Source organism: Oncorhynchus tshawytscha, linkage group LG20 (assembly GCF_018296145.1).
Source record: "Oncorhynchus tshawytscha isolate Ot180627B linkage group LG20, Otsh_v2.0, whole genome shotgun sequence".
In the NCBI taxonomy this organism is placed as follows: domain Eukaryota; kingdom Metazoa; phylum Chordata; class Actinopteri; order Salmoniformes; family Salmonidae; genus Oncorhynchus; species Oncorhynchus tshawytscha.
In genome coordinates, this window is record NC_056448.1 from 24,537,756 (window position 1) to 24,554,885 (window position 17,130).

Here is a 17,130-nt window from a genome sequence, read left to right on the forward strand (position 1 = left end):
AAGGACATCAACCACCCGAGCCACTGCCTGTTCACCCCGCTATCATCCAGAAGGCAAGGTCAGTACAGGTGCATCAAATATGGGAAATAAATACTGAAAAACAGGGTTACTCAATCCTGCACCTTAGAGGCTGCTGTCCTATATACATAGGCATGGAATCACTGGTCACTTCAATAATGGAACACTAGTCACTTTAATAATGTTTACATACTGCTTTACTCATTTCATATGTATATACTGTATTTTAGTCAATGACACTTCGATATTGCTCATTCTAATATTTATAAATTCCATTATTTGACTTTTTATTTTAATTTGTTATTTTACCTTTATTTAACTAGGCAAGTCAGTTAAGAACAAATTCTTATTTGGCGATATGTGTGTATTGTTGTGAATTGTTAGATATTACTGTACTGTTGGAGTTAGGAACACAAGGATTTCACTTCACCCGCAATAACATCTGCTAAATATGTGACCAATAAAATTTGATTTGATAGCCACATTAGCAGCTAATTAGCGTTTCATTTTTCGAAGGTAAATATAGATAAAAGTCACCTTGTCCTAGAGAGATTTACATGTATCATAACGTCACCCCAGGAAAAGCCTACACAAAACACAGCCCTTTTTTTCTATAATCCCTTATGAGAAAAATGAATGGTGGAAAAACGATTGGAACCATTTACCTGTTTGACCGCTAGGTGTACTGGGTGATATGGCTCATACTGTTGTACTCTATAGTGTAGGAGGTGGTATAGTATTTACGTGGTTACATGCAGTAGAGTAGGCAACAACAGAACACCGATGTGACACCTCTCTTTAAAATAAAGCTTTAAGTTCGTGCGCCTGCGCAACATTTCGGGGCTTGGAGAGTAACTGAAGGCTTTTTGGAGACCACCATTGATACGAGGATTGCTCTGCAAAGAAAAAATAACTATTACTCAAGCCCATTGAAATGATTACGAGATGCCGCTTGCCTAATTATCGTGAACTTGCGTTGGAACAAATTACAACACATTATTGAACGGGTTGCAATGGAGCCAACGATTTCCTCCGTATACAAACAAAACCGAGGCTTCTGTTTTTAAGGTGGATATTTAAGCTAGCAGCTACCTAGCCAGTCTACATTGGAGTTAGTCTCTTTGTAAACACTGCGTCAGTTGTGCTAGCTAGCTAACTACCATAACAAAGAAACATGGGACTCGTATATTGTTGAAAGGAGGCAGACTCCTTTCCATACGTTAGCTAAACATGCGAGAAGAAAATCGTTCTTTCTCAGGAAGGCAGCCAATGGCAATCGAAAGACGAGGTGAACTTTCCAGCTGTGCTGACTTCACCGAGGAGGAAGGGACATCCGAGAGAGATCTGCAACCCTGCAACGCTTTTCATTTTACCTCAAAATAAAACCCTGAGGTTCTGGAGCGATGGAAACCGTGGGGAAATTCGAGTTTAGCAGGAAGGATTTGATAGGACACGGTGCATTTGCGGTGGTGTTCAAAGGCAGGAATAGAGAGGTGAGGCGAAGATGTGGCATTTTTTTAAACGTGTTTTAATGTATTTTTTCTAGATCTAACAAGATTGTATCAATTTAGCTATTATTCAAATTAAGTCTTCCCGTATGCATTGTTCATCATGTTTCTGCTACGTTTGTAGAATTTGCTCTGTTGTTTTAGTACGACCTTAAATCGAGAGGCCTGGCAGCTGAAGGATGTGATCGTCTGGGTTGATGTAAAATATCAACAGCCATTTGCAGATGAAATGTGATCTTTTGAGTCTCATGATGATAATTTATTACAAGTCTATTATGAACATACATTAGTATTTGTCTTTAACAGTTTGGTCGGTGGGTTTGTGATGATCTAACATCTAGGCTAGAATTATAATTTTATGTTGAAGTGGGTGGGTAGGGTGTTCAAATCGAGATGAAGCTGTGAAATGATAAAAAGGGGAAAAAATTGCTATTCCAAAAGACCAAATGTAAGTATTGACCACAAAGGCATGCTGAGACATGTCTGTCCAACATCAATACACTTCATGCTGAGGGAGGATTCTGGTCCATGGGAAAATGGAGCCAAGCCTGCTATACATTCCTTTATATGTTGTCACCATGCCTCTTATAGCTAGTAGGTAACTAAGGATTTAAGTCCTGTGTCCATGGTTAATTCCTTCACTATATAGTAGGCTACCTTACCACTTTCACTATTTTATGTTCCATGCATTTCACCTATTAACATTCTTTAAACAGCCTTACAGGCATCCAGAAAACTCTAGTCAAACTGCATTATAATTCATCATTCTTGTTTGTCTGTCTTTAGAAACACGACTGGGAGGTGGCTGTGAAATGCATAAACAAGAAGAACTTGGCAAAGTCTCAGACCCTTTTGGGGAAAGAGATCAAAATTCTCAAGGTAAGGCAACCAGTTTTATTTTGAAGTAGTATATTCAATCATTTCCATATGTTTACTCAAATTGAGTTTTTATTTGCAAAGAACTAACATTTCCTGTTTATTTTCCCCAGGAACTAAAACATGAAAACATTGTTGCATTACATGACTTTCAGGTATGTATTATTAAGCCAAATACATTTTTAAGAAATGTGTGGACGGGGCAAGATTTCTACTATGGAGTTTGAACTTCTTTTTACACTAAGTTTAAAGCGTGTCATGTTGTTCTTCCATGTCCCAGTTGTCATATCAGCCAAGTAGAGCATTTGTGCGTGTTGGTTGAAATTCTCATTTTGACCCACTTCTGTTCATTTAATCTTTGTTACATCACTTGCTGATTGTGACCAAAGTTTGATCATAGGCCTGTTTATATTGTAACGACCCTGGGCTTATCACGGATATCGACTCTGCCGCTTGAGCATTTAGACTGCCGCTTGAGCATGCTTTTGGGGCACAGTCGATAGCGCGCTGGACTTCGGGCTAGAAGGTCAAAGTGCCTGCTCCCTGTCTGTTTCATTACAATATTATTATAAAAAACTTTTTGTCAATGATCTACATTTTTATTATTCATGGTCTTCCTACACATGAAAACATTGACAATCATGAATACTGGAGCAGCTTCAAAAATATCCACATCTTACAACACACATTGGCCCGACCCAGTGTAGCTTGATCTGTGCTAATTTTAAGACACGTTAGTTCATTTGAAGATCCTTTCCGCCTCAAGCAATAACAAGGTCACGGGCAGGTGGTAAATGGTTCCAGAAACTGGAATGTCACATCCCACTGAAGGGTGTTGGTAGCCATCTTTCTGTGGTCCCACTATGAAACCATATGGCTCTAAGTGGCGATGATTGAAGATGATCTCATACAGGCGTGTTCCAGTAGTCAGAGGTTTGTGTTGTCACAGTGCTAAGCCAATACAGCAGCCTGCCATGTTTACACCTGTCCTCTGAGCCGCAGCCTAGGCAGCCATGCAAACTGTGTTCTCAGGTATATGATGCGTTTTATTTGTTTTCCTATGGAGTCACGTAAAACTGGGGATGGAAAGGATTGTAATTGAACCACTGCTGCCTAAATCACTTTGCTTTATAAAGTCCTTTTTTACATCAGCAGATTTCGCAAAGTTCTTATACAGAAACCCAGCCTAAAACCCCAAACAGCAAGCAATGCAGATGTTGAAGCACAGTGGCTAGGAAGAAACCTAGTGATGAACCAGGCTCTGAGGGGTTGACAGTCCCCTTTTCGCTGTGCCGTGTAGATATTCTAAGAGTACATCTTCAAGATGTTCAAACGTTCATAGATGACCAGCAGGGTCAAATACTAATCAGTGGTTGTAGAGGGTGTAACAGGTCAGCACCTCAGGAGTTAATGTCAGTTGGCTTTTCTTAGCTGAGCGTTCAGTTGTCAATGCCAGGAGGGTTGCCATTATTGATCGCTAAAAATTATTTTTACACCTCTCCCACACTAAATTTACAAAATTTACATCAGAACAGCGATTACTCACCACAAACTGGCAGATGCTTTTTTTTCCTTTAACAAGTCCGACGAGCCCGACGTGAAGGACATACTGCTTTCCCAGGAACAGGCCCAAATCCCTGTCATTTGCATGAAGAGAAGATGGAGAAAAAGAGGACAGAGGTCAGGCTGCCTTCTGAGAATTCATAGGCGATCGAGTAAACCGCCACTGCCTTCCGTTCTACTAGTTGCATGCATGCATCATTGGGGGGAAAATCGCCGACCTACAAGGATATTTAACCTACCAACGGGACATTAAAAAACACATTTCTTAGGCTTCACGGAGTCGTGGCTGAACGACAACAATATCAACATACAGCTGGCTGGTTATACACTGTATTGGCAGGATAGAACCGCGGCGTCTGGTAAAGCAGGGGGGGGGGGACTATGTATATATGTAAACAACAGCTGGTGCTAGATATCTAAGGAAGTGTAGAGGTTTTGCTCGCATGAGGTAGAGTATCTTATGATAAGCTGTAGACCACACTATCTACCTAGAGTTTTCATCTGTATTTTTCGTAGCTGTCTACATACCATCACAGACTGATGCTGGCACTAAGACCGCATTCAATGAGCTGTGGTCTGCCATAAGCAAACAGGAAACGTAAGCATTTCACTGTAAGGTTGTTTTTGGCGCATGTGACTAATAACATTTGATTCGATTTAGTTTCCAAATTTTTTTCAATAGCCTTTCAATTTGTTCCTATACTACAAACTTTTCTAAAACAACAAACCGAGCTCAAATCAAATCAAATTTTATTTGTCACATACACATGGTTAGCAGATGTTAATGCGAGTGTAGCGAAATGCTTGTGCTTCTAGTTCCGACAATGCAATAATAACCAACAAGTAATCTAACTAACAATTCCAAAACTACTGTCTTATACACAGTGTAAGGGGATAAAGAATATGTACATAAGGATATATGAATGAGTGATGGTACAGAGCAGCATAGGCAAGATACAGTAGATGGTATCGAGTACAGTATATACATATGAGATGAGTATGTAAACAAAGCGGCATAGTTAAAGTGGCTAGTGATACATGTATTACATAAGGATGCAGTCGATGATATAGAGTACAGTATATACGTATGCATATGAGATTAATAATGTAGGGTAAGTAACATTATATAAGGTAGCATTGTTTAAAGTGGCTAGTGATATATTTACATTTCCCATCAATTCCCATTATTAAAGTGGCTGGAGTTGAGTCAGTGTCAGTGTCAGTGTGTTGGCAGCAGCCACTCAATGTTAGTGGTGGCTGTTTAACAGTCTGATGGCCTTGAGATAGAAGCTGTTTTTCAGTCTCTCGGTCCCAGCTTTGATGCACCTGTACTGACCTCGCCTTCTGGATGATAGCGGGGTGAACAGGCAGTGGCTCGGGTGGTTGATGTCCTTGATGATCTTTATGGCCTTCCTGTAACATCGGGTGGTGTAGGTGTCCTGGAGGGCAGGTAGTTTGCCCCCGGTGATGCGTTGTGCAGACCTCACTACCCTCTGGAGAGCCTTACGGTTGAGGGCGGAGCAGTTGCCGTACCAGGCGGTGATGCAGCCCGCCAGGATGCTTTCGATTGTGCATCTGTAGAAGTTTGTGAGTGCTTTTGTGAGTGCAAGCCGAATTTCTTCAGCCTCCTGAGGTTGAAGAGGCGCTGCTGCGCCTTCTTCACGATGCTGTCTGTGTGGGTGGACCAATTCAGTTTGTCTGTGATGTGTATGCCGAGGAACTTAAAACTTGCTACCCTCTCCACTACTGTTCCATCGATGTGGATAGGGGGGTGTTCCCTCTGCTGTTTCCTGAAGTCCACAATCATCTCCTTAGTTTTGTTGACGTTGAGTGTGAGGTTATTTTCCTTAGTTCTGCGTTCAACAGGAAGTGACGAGAACACAAGTTGCAATTTTGAAATTTGGTTGTGTATCAGCAGTTTTACTCTTATGTCAGTCAATTAGCCCATGTCAGCTAACATTTTTGGGATTGCTAGCTATCTAAATTTGTTATCATTGCCAGCAATCTAAAAAAAAAATATCATTGTTGGGGCCCCACAGTGTCGGGGCCCCCATTGATTTTGTTAGTCTCACTCCAATATATTAAAAACTACAAATATTTCTCTCCAACCTATGACAGGATGCGGGTACGCAGACCCGCGAGCAACTGCGGCCCCTTGTGATGAGTTCAGATTATTTGTGGGCCCCCCGCCCCCATCAAAGTTGCGCATCCCTGATCTAGATCATTAGGCTTGCCTTGTCTTTTCCTATTCAACCAGCTTCAAAGTCTTACTGTATTTCATGCTACAGTATTTCTATGAGAGAGGTTTTGTATTTACCTTTGCTGCAGTTAACCTCATAAAACCATCCAGAAATCTCGGAAGCTTACGTTCTGTTTCGCTACAGTCTGGTAATTTTCGAGGCTAGGCTGATCTAGGCCTCTGGGCAAACATACATGTATGTTTGACCTGTGAGGTAAACACAGTTCTGTGCATCCCTGCATGATATGTGCTGCAGTTCACACAGTTCACTGGGCTACATGTGAGTGGCATGGTGTGTGGAGAAGAAAAGCCATGCCCTGTGTTAACCTCCTGTGTTGGCATGTGTTAACACCTGGCTGGCATGTAGGTCTTACACTCCTCTTGGCACGTAGCATTGGGGAGGAGCGCTGTATGCATCATTTTCTATTGTATGCTGGTTGTCATAAACAGGATATGTTAGCATGTCGGTAAGCCAAAACCACCTTGGGCAGACATACTGTATCTCTGTCCCTGCCTGCCTGGCAAAGTACAATGGAAACCAGATGGCTGGCTGCTATCTGGCCAAAAAAACAACTTCAGAAGCTTTGACTCAGCAGTAGTTAACTCTGAGATCAGCCAGTACTCTAGCTCTGATTGGCTGTTGAAAGAGACCTAGACATGGAGAAAGAGCAGGGTCATCTGTTTCTATGTGAAGGGCTTTTTGAAGTGTGCTGCACTGTCTTGTTTTCATAAGGCATGTGCCATGGCTGACAAGCTGTTGGTAAAACGTAGAGAGAAAAAAAAAATGGTTGCCAGGGCTCAGTAATGGCCATCTGTTTTCAGTGTCAAAGAGCAGCCAAGCTACTAGGGCCTGGACGATACCAGTACCGTGATACTCGTTAGTATCGTGGCAAGGAAACAAAACAGGCTGATTTAACTTATTTAGGAAAACAGCCCTAATGTTGGAAACAAACATTATGTTGTCATCCAGGGTCACATTTGATGTATTTTCCAAGCTATGTAGCACACTATTTGACATACAGCAGGTTTTTAAAGGACCACAGAGTTTGGTCTGCTTCTTGTTTTAATATATTCTGATACTGGTATCGTCACAGCCCTACAAGCTACTGAGGTGGGCGTAATATGGCGTACAACTCTTAATTGTTTGTTTGTGCTTTGGAAGATCATTTGTTTTGGTTTCAGACAATAGACTTGTACCATCTCTTTAACAGTGAACCTCCCTGGTGGTCCAATATTGCCTTTGTCAACCAAGTCAAGCTGTCCCCCCACAAAAACCCAATTAGCTTTAATGCAGATGCCTCTCTGAAATGAATGCTCAGACACTGCATACAGTAATTTTTTTATTACAGTGCTTTATAATCCATTATACTCTTGACATGCCAACTGTTGCTATGGGAGAAGACGAGCCTATCAGTTTCTAAATGGAACTTTCCTGTTTGTGTGTCATGCAGGCAGCCCCCATATTCATATGGCTCTGTGGCACATTCATGGTGCTTCTGAATTTTAATTAGTCAGGTTAAGCCTTGCTCCCAATATGTTCTATGATGAGCTCAGTTCTATCGGTGTGCTACTTGTGCTGAAGGCAGCAGTACTGGAGAACCCTGTAGAGGTTAGCTTGCTAGATGTTGATCCTCTACACCTTTAGCTGAATGAGTGCGATGACTCAGATAATCGCTTTAGCATGGTTCACACTTTATCTGTCACAACAAGGGGACCCTCTGAACTCTTCCCCACTCCTGGTCTGCATTAACCTCTGTGACCCCCAGGCAAACACGGACCATACTGCTAGCTCAGCATGGATGGCCCAGGGACTTAGTGTAGTGATGTGCCGTTGCCTCTATCTTTGGTTTGAGCTCAAACAACTTAAAAAGCCAGTAGTCATTGTAGTGGATTATGTCAAAGAAGATGTAACATAAGTTCCAGAGAGGTAGACTTTAATTTGACTAACATACATTTTTTGATTACATATTCTTCTCTACAAATGTCCCTGTTTAGAAGTCATCCTTCTTCATTTACCCTACCAACTCCAGTGAAGCAATGACTTTTTTACTTAAGTCACAGACTTTGCACCCACCCTGACTTGTGTGTGTTTGTCTCTCTCTAGGAAACAGCCAGTTCTGTGTACCTGGTCATGGAGGTAAGCTTCTGGTGTTGTCATGTTTGTCTTTGGCCCTTGTTTTGGTCGGAGGTTCGACACAAGCACTACTGCTCTAACTCGACCGTTACTGAGACTGTAATGAGCTAGGTCCTTCGGCTCACAGGAAACATGTGCATTGGGGAGAGAATTTACTTCTGTATAAAGAAGGGGAAAAAAGCTACAGATCCTCGGTTGTGCCAAATCAAATTACAATCAGACCTCAGGACAGCTATTGTGTTCAGTTAGGCTTAGGGTTGAACAATTCGGGGAACTTTCTATAATTCCCTGGTTTCCCAAAATCCCATTCGGAGGAATCAGGAGGGTTGGTATATGCAGGAAAACAAGAATCCTACAACATGGATTTCTGGGGGAAAAAAGGGAATTTATTGAAAGGTCCCAGAATTTTACAAACCTATTTACAGTGGCAAGAAAACGTATGTGAACCCTTTAGAATTACCTGGATTTCTGCATAAATTGGTCAGAAAATTTGATCTGATCTTCATCTAAGTCACAGCAATAGACAAACAGTCTGCTTAAACTAATACTACACAAACAATGATATGTTTTCATGTCTTTATTGAACACACTGTGTAAACATTCACAGTGCAGGGTGGAAAAAGTATGTGAACCTTTGGATTTAATAACTGGTTGACCTTCCTTTTGGCAGCAATAACCTCAACCAAACGTTTTCTGTAGTTGTGGATCAGACCTGCACAACGGTCAGGAGGAATTTTGGACCATTCCTCTTTACAAAACTGTTTAAATTCAGCAATATTCTTGGGTTATATGGTGTGGACCCCTCTCTTGAGGTCAAGCCACAGCATCTCAAATCGGGATGAGGTGAAGGTGTATTTTCTTCTGTTGAAGCCATTCTGTGTTTTGGGTCGTTGTCCTGTTGCTTCACCCAACTTCTGTTGAGCTTCAATTGGCAGGCAGACAGCCTTACATTCCCTTGCAAAATGTATTGATAAACATGGGAAGTCATTTTTCTATTGATGATAGCAGCTGTCCAGGCCCTGAGGCAGCAAAGCAGACCCAACCCATGATGCTCCCTCCACCATACTTTACAGTTGGGATGAGGTTGTTGTGCTGTGCCTTTTTTTTCTCCACACATAATGTTGTGTGTTCCTTCCAAACAACTCAACTTTAGTGTAATCTGTCAAAGAATATTTTGCCCGTAGCGCTGTAGAACATCCAGAGTTATTTTGCTAACTTCAGAAGTGCAGCGTTGTTTTGTTTTTTGGACAGCAGTGGCTTCATCCGCAGTGTCCTCTCACGAACACCATTCTTGTTTAGTGTTCTACTACTGTGTTCTACTCTGGCCAAAGACAAACACGTGTTCTACTTTAGTATTAGACTCATCAACAGAGACGTTAGCATGTTTCAGAGATTTCTCTAAGTCTTTAGCTGACACTCTAGAATTCTTCTTAACCTCATTGAGCATTCTGCATTGTGCTCTTGCAGTCATCTTTGCAGGACGGCCACTCATAGGGAGAGTAGCACCAGTGCTGAACTTTCTACATTTATAGACAATTTGTCTTACTATTGACTGATGAATATCAAGGCTTTTAGATACTTTTGTAACCCTTTCCAGCTTTATGCAAGTCAACAATTATTAATCTTAATCTCTTTTGTTCGAGGCATGGTTCACGTCATGCAATGCTTCTTGAGAATAGCAAACTCAAGTTTTGTGAAGGTTTTTTATAGAGCAGGGCAGCTCTAACCAACATCTCCAATCTCGTCTCATTGATTGGACTCCAAGTTAGCTGACTCCTGACTCCAATTAGCTTTTGGAGATGTCATTAGCCTAGGGGTTCACATACTTTTTACAACCTATACTGTGAATGTTTAAATGATGTATTCAATATAGACAAGAAAAATACAATCATTTGTATGTTATTTGTATAAGCACACTGTGTTTGTCTATGGTTGTGATTTTATTTTTATGACCAATTTATGCAGAAATCCAGGTAATTCCAAAAGGTTAACATACTTTTTTCTTGCCACTGTAGGCTAGTAGGTTTCATGGTTTCCATTGGATCATGTCAACTTAACCGCCCTCCATCTATGAGGGTTCTGACTAAACACCTCAGTAATTTAACAAAATAAAAGACCCAATTCCTGCTGAACTCAACTTGACTGTTTCTCTAGCTTTCTTGTTAAAAGGGAACTTCAAATCAAATTCTATTTGTCACATACACATGGTTAGCAGATGTTAATGCGAGTGTAGCGAAATGCTTGTGCTTCTAGTTCTGACAATGCAGTAATAACCTTGTATGTCTTACAGAGTGAAGTGACACAAGACAAAACCTGTTTAGGGTTATACAAAGGAGTCAAAAGACCTCCTGTTGTCCAAACGTACCCCACCCAATGACCAGGCTTCATTCATATTAATGCTGCACCATCAGTGTCATTCAGTTAGCCGCCACCCCTCTCTCACACACACCTCCTTAGTGAGGAGTATTATGTATCTATCCCCATTAGGGCTGTCCCTGACTAAAACTTTGTATATTTGCTAAAAAAATGTAATTTGATTGAGGGTAATGTCAGGCATTTAAAGCCTTAATGTTTCTTCAGCAATTCAACCTCTGTGTGTGTTGCTCTCTGCTGATTGTATGTCTCCTAATGTCATTCACTTTCATCTCTCTATCTTTCTCTAGTACTGCAATGGTGGGGACCTGGCGGACTATCTACACTGTAAGTGGACTATTTCATCTGTCAAAAGCCCAGAGAAGCTCTCATTAGAATTGCTTTCTTTCCTTCAGTTGGGCCTCTGTAGCACATAGTGTGACAAATTCAGTGGGGGAAGGTTTCAGAGCACTCAATGAAATGGGGGAAGGTTTCAGAGCACTCAATGAAATGGGGGTAGGTTTCAGAGCACACAGTGACTGGAGCCAGCTTGTGTGTGGAAAAAGCTGGGTATATTGAAAGTCACCTAGAGCATCAAGGCAGAGTATTAGAGTATGTTGGCAAAGTGAAAATGAAAGCTGGGATGATGTAATGGTGGGTGATGAGGGTGTGGGCTGAAGCAACCAGGCCACTGAATTTAGCACAGGAAGTTTAGGCCCTCCCTAGGCTGCTTGTTTATTTAGACTCCAGTCCCAGGCTACAGGGAAGCTGTGTTTTGATAGGCTGCTGGGGAACAGGAACAGGTCTGGTGTTTCTGTTAGGATGCAAGGGGGGGCACGCTGTCTGACTTCCACAGATGACTGAGGGGGAGGGAGGGATTATGACACCATCTCTGGGCCAGGGAAGTGATTGGAGAGAGAGGTCAGTGGGGTGGGAGCCAGAGGAAGGTGGAATGAGAGACGATGCCTCGTCTGGGCCTGTTTTTGCCGTTACATTTGGAAGTGAAATGAACATGCTTGTTATGGTCTGTGAAGCAAGGCTAACCACACAACAGTCAAATGGCACCAAAAAGAAAGTTCAGTATTGAAAAATAACATCATTTACATACTTTTGATAGTCAAATAAGGTGGAGTATTTTATTTTCCCTTAATGTCAGTCTGTCCTGTCCCACCCCTCCACCCCTAGCCAAGGGCACCCTGAGTGAGGACACTATCCGAGTGTTCCTGCAGCAGATAGCCGGGGCCATGAGGGTGCTGCAGGCCAAGGGGATCATTCACAGAGACCTCAAACCACAGAACATTCTGCTCTCCTACCCCGCAGGACGCAAGTCCCACTCTACCAACACCTGCATCAAGATAGGTAGGGGGGTGTGTGTGCACATGCTCAGTAATGCATCATATAAATGATAGAGACGTGTTCAAGCTTATAGCTGTGAATTATTTTTTATTTTTTAAATATTTTTTATTTCACCTTTATTTAACCAGGTAGGCTAGTTGAGAACAAGTTCTCATTTGCAACTGCGACCTGGACAAGATAAAGCATAGCAGTGTGAACAGACAACACAGAGTTACACATGGAGTAAACAATTAACAAGTCAATAACACAGTAGAAAAAAGAGAGTATATACATTGTGTGCAAAAGGCATGAGGAGGTAGGCGAATAATTACAATTTTGCAGATTAACACGAGTGATAAATGATCAGATGGTCATTTAGAGATATTGGTGTGCAAAAAGAGCAGAAAAGTAAATAAATAAAAACAGTATGGGGATGAGGTAGAATGAATGAGTGCAGGGCTGAAGACTGAAGAGCAGAATTTTATACATCGTTAGTCCTTACTCATATTAATCCTTCTCAAGCCCATGTATCCTGCAGACAGAATTGATTGCCTTTGTGAAGACTGAAGCATGCTTCACAACAGACTGTTATAATCCTGATACTTCTTTTGAAACTTGCTCATTTATTTTTGTGTGGATATTCTCAGTGCCCATTGATCTTGAATGTTAGCCTTTTTAACCCCACAAATCTAATTAGCATTAAACAAAATCCCCATAGAAATCAGTCAGGCATCTGCCTGTGTTGCAGTTCTGCATCTGTGGTGAAAGGTGACAGAGCTAGAGCAGTGTTTGTCAGACCATGAGACATCCCGAAAATTGTTCTTCACACAAAATCGTCTGTAGCGTCGAACGGTTTGGCCTACACGCGAATACCCCTCTATGGTAAGATGAGACTCTCACGAGCACGTAGATGTTGCTTTAGGACGCCCACAGGTCTCACAAGACTTGTCCGAAGGTCTCCCGGTACCAGTTGAAAAAATGAATGGCACTATCTGTTGTTCCATGTAGTGAATCTGTTATTCAATGCGTTTGTATGGGCTAATAGCAGTAAGGCCTAAAAAATCATATATATTTATTTTGATACTTCAAGAGGTCTCAACACTTAAAATCAAATAGCTAAATGATCCTTGGTATGACCTTAAAACAATTTCATATAGTTTAGTAGAGGTGTTTTGACTGATTTCTTGTCAATGCTAATATTACAAAAAATTGCTTGCTAATCAACAACTGTAACAGTGTATTTGAGAGACAAGTGCTCGTTGTACAAATGTATTTGTTGCAATGAACATTTGGAGAAGATGTATAGTTTATATGTTATCAGCAATCTAAGCCAACCCTGTCTGTTTTACACCATAGTTGTGTTCATGGGTTTTTGTTGCTAAACAACCAACCTGTTTATTGCTGAATCATCTTTTCCCCCTTCTATCCCTCTCTCTCCTATTCCTCTCTCCAGCTGACTTTGGGTTTGCACGGTACCTTCAGAACAACATGATGGCTGCTACTCTGTGTGGGTCCCCTATGTACATGGTGAGCACTTCTAGTTCCTTACACACCCTCAAACAGCCTATGGTCATACTCCCTAGTGGCGCAGCGGTCTAAAGCACTGCAGGAGGCGTCACTACAGTCCCTGGTTCGAATCCAGGCTGCATCACATCCGGCCGTGATTGGGAGTCCCACAGGGCGGCGCACAATTGGCCCAGCGTCGTCTGGGTTTGGCCGGGGTAGGCCGTCATTGTAAATAAGAATTTGTTTTTAATTGACTTGCCTAGTTAAATACAGCATATTTATTTTTATGTTTTATCTGCCATTAGGTACCATGTTTGCTGTGTGCAACTCTGAAATGTTTTCCTGTATCCACCAGGCACCTGAAGTCATCATGTCTCAGAACTATGATGCCAAGGCTGACCTGTGGAGCATCGGTACCATTTTGTTCCAGTGTCTGACAGGGAAAGCCCCGTTTCAGGTGAGCACCATAGTCCTAACGATATAAGACTCAATCATACGCAGATATACCCAACTCAAAGAGAGGGTGTTTAAATGTTTAAATTGAATCCACTCAATGCAGAAACGGGTCATTCAGAGAGGGAGAGAGAGAAACAGACCCCCCCGTAGCATATTGCCTGTTTCTGTTTGTTTCACATTCTTCAATAAATAACTCAATGTTGTCTGTTTGCTGCTTTTCATTCAATCATGTAGCTGTTCTTTAGGCTATGGCCTAAAATGAATTCATATGGTCAGAATGTTATACTTTGTAGCATAGGCTTCTGGTTTTATGAAAATATTACATCTGGTGAAAGGCCAACGACATTTGGTCCTTTCAAGACTGTTACATGACATTAGAAATGTGATTTCAGAGACACAAGGTAACAATAGTTTATGATTAAAGGGACCAGAGTCCGTCTGTTACCATCATCATTATCATGATTTACATCATTAAAAGCACCAAATAATTATATTTAGAAGCCCACTAGGCTACTAACTTGTTGTCATTAAATGTCCTGGATAATAGAAAGGAAATACCTTTGGGTGTTCCTACAACAGCCTAGGCTATCCTACACAGTCACGCAAAGTAGCCGACCACGGTGTCTAATCCCATGCACAGAAACATATGAAAACATTAACTCATTGCCTTGATGCCTTCTCTGTTAAATATTTAATACCCTGGTGGTTTCTCTGTTAAATATTTAATACCCTGGTGGTTTCTCTGTTAAATATTTAACACCCTGGTGGTTTCTCTGTTAAATCTTTTATACCCTGGTGGTTTCTCTGTTAAATCTTTTATACCCTGATGGTTTCTCTGTTAAATCTTTTAGACCCTGGTGGTTTCTCTGTTAAATCTTTAAGACCCTGGTGGTTTCTCTGTTAAATATTTTAGACCCAGGTGGTTTCTCTGTTAAATATTTAAGACCCTGGTGGTTTCTCTGTTAAATCTTTAATACCCTGGTGGTTTCTCTGTTAAATATTTAAGTATTTAAAATTTACCCTACTGTAAATCTGTAGACAATAGCAGATAATCAACATAAATGTAGGGGTATTGGGTTGGATCTTACGCGGATCACAATTTCCCTCGCGCTTCGAATGAGACCTCAACATGTTCTGGACACCGTTTTCCACACTGGGTGTTTTTGCATCCGTATGCTAGATCACAACAGCTGTTTGTCACTTGACTGTCAAGTATTTCCTGGATCAGAAGGAAATGATCCAGGACGGTTGACAATATCACTAGGCCTAACTAAACAGGTACCTAATGTGCATCCAACAGGTAAGTCGATTAACTTTGGCATAGCCTATTGAAGAACCATACAAAAGTTAGGTGACGCTTTCAGGAAGAAGCATTTGAATTTGCAATCATTTTGGATTTGTGTGCCCATGAAAACTGTTTTCATCGTGTAGCCTAAAATATCAATATGAATGTTTGATAAAGCGGTGCTGCCGTTAATAACGCACCTTCTTATAGGCTCAGCTAGACTTGTCCCGCTGATGGGCCATAAGGGGTTGGAAGCAAATATCAAGGAATTATCATAGGCCTAGTTTTATTATATTGATAATTAGATTCCATGAAGCAATTTGAAAGTAAATTAATTATTACACGCTTGAAATAACTTTTCTTTATATGTGAAAATTTTAAATATAATCATATATTAATAGGCTTATCGATTTCACATTACTCCTCCAACCTTGATTTATTTTCTGTGTCTAAAAGGAAGACAACGATTGCAGTTCATAAAAAATATATATTTTATACAATATTCTGCCCATATGAACAAATGTATTTTAAGACATACGTGAACAAATATATGAAAACCTTCAGATGGGTTTTAAATTAGTTTACCCACTAATGTATGCTTGTGGATTAAATTAGTTAAATGAGTTATTCGCCCAACCCTGTTTTATTTAGGTTATTCTGATTAAAAGAAAGGCAGCAAATGCAGCACATTTTTATTTATTCAAGCCCTATATTCTGCCCATATGAACAAACTGACCACTAGCCAGCTGTCGTTCCCCAGCCATTTGCACACACTCATTGTACCTCAGGCAATTGCACACATGTGCTTTGCCTGCACTTCAATATTTCAGGCTGGTATGGAAGCAATCTGTTTTGGTTTTCTCTCAGAGACTTGTCCAAACAGACTGACTTTTCTAAACAAACCGTCTTATCTCAACAATACTATTTATCCAGCCTTTCCTAAGGCTCTCAGGTAGGTCAAAACATGACAGTCTAATTTAGGGAAACCATAGAGGTGTCTTGTCTCTGAGAGTGAACTACATACAAGTAATCCAAACTGCCCAGACAGGATTTTTAAAGGTCAACTGACTGTTTCCACTTTAGATCTTTCCACTCTGAAAATAATTTGTGTGCATGCAAACATTCAAGTGATTTGTTCTGTCTGTATAAAAAAAAAAAATGGTATTGTATTTGCGAGACGTTCTATTGCACATTTGGAGCTAGTAACATAAGCATTTCACTGCACCTGCTATAACACCTGCAAATCTGTGTACACGACCATTCAACTTTGATTTGATGTGTGTGTGTGTACCCGTAGGCTAGCAGTCCCCAGGACCTCCGGCTATTTTATGAGAAAAACAAGAACCTCAGCCCCAAGTAAGTGTTCACGAACTGTCTGTTTTTAGAGGCAGAGGGTTCAGATTTCTTAGATTTATTCTTTCACCGGAGATTGTTTGTTGAATGTTGCTTCCATTTTAATGTACTAATGTTGTGGGAGATCACATTTCATCATTGCCTGTGTTACAAATCACTTTTGATTATCATACTCTCACATACTGCTTTTAGCAGCTTTCACTACCACAATTGTAAAATTAACAATTTTTGGCAAATTGCAAAACATGCCCCTGATCAGTTGTTACAGCAGGAATGAAGTGTAAAGTACCATCACGCATTCATGGTGACTTGTGTGTTTCCCCTCCCAGTATCCCCAGAGAGACCTCCTGTCCCCTGAGGCTTCTGCTGCTGGGTCTTCTGCAGCGAAACCACAAGGACCGCATGGACTTTGGTCAGTGGGGCCACGCTCATTATTTAAGAGATGTTTCAAATTGATAGGGTATCCCTAGCATGTTCCTCACTTTCAATCTTTTTCTCTTCTCAT

General features: G+C 41.1%; 1 protein-coding gene across 8 annotated transcripts in view; it reads left to right on the forward strand.

Moving 5' to 3' along the window:
* The first annotated feature begins 730 nt into the window (after positions 1-730).
* ulk1b (unc-51 like autophagy activating kinase 1) overlaps positions 731-17,130 on the forward strand; it is a 31,683-nt gene continuing 15,283 nt past the window's right edge. For 5 of the 8 annotated variants that reach the window (XM_024382229.2, XM_024382234.2, XM_024382231.2 and 2 more), the window contains exons 1-10: positions 732-1,511; positions 2,313-2,405; positions 2,516-2,557; positions 8,309-8,341; positions 11,002-11,038; positions 11,876-12,049; positions 13,479-13,552; positions 13,887-13,988; positions 16,570-16,628; positions 16,955-17,037. In XM_024382229.2, coding sequence (XP_024237997.1) covers positions 1,422-1,511; positions 2,313-2,405; positions 2,516-2,557; positions 8,309-8,341; positions 11,002-11,038; positions 11,876-12,049; positions 13,479-13,552; positions 13,887-13,988; positions 16,570-16,628; positions 16,955-17,037 — 787 coding nt within the window. In that variant the 5' untranslated portion in view covers positions 732-1,421. Of the gene's footprint in view, positions 1,512-2,312; positions 2,406-2,515; positions 2,558-8,308; positions 8,342-11,001; positions 11,039-11,875; positions 12,050-13,478; positions 13,553-13,886; positions 13,989-16,569; positions 16,629-16,954; positions 17,038-17,130 lie in introns of all 8 variants that reach the window. The other 3 variants (XM_024382230.2, XM_042302388.1, XR_006079457.1) reach the window with 2 other exon arrangements.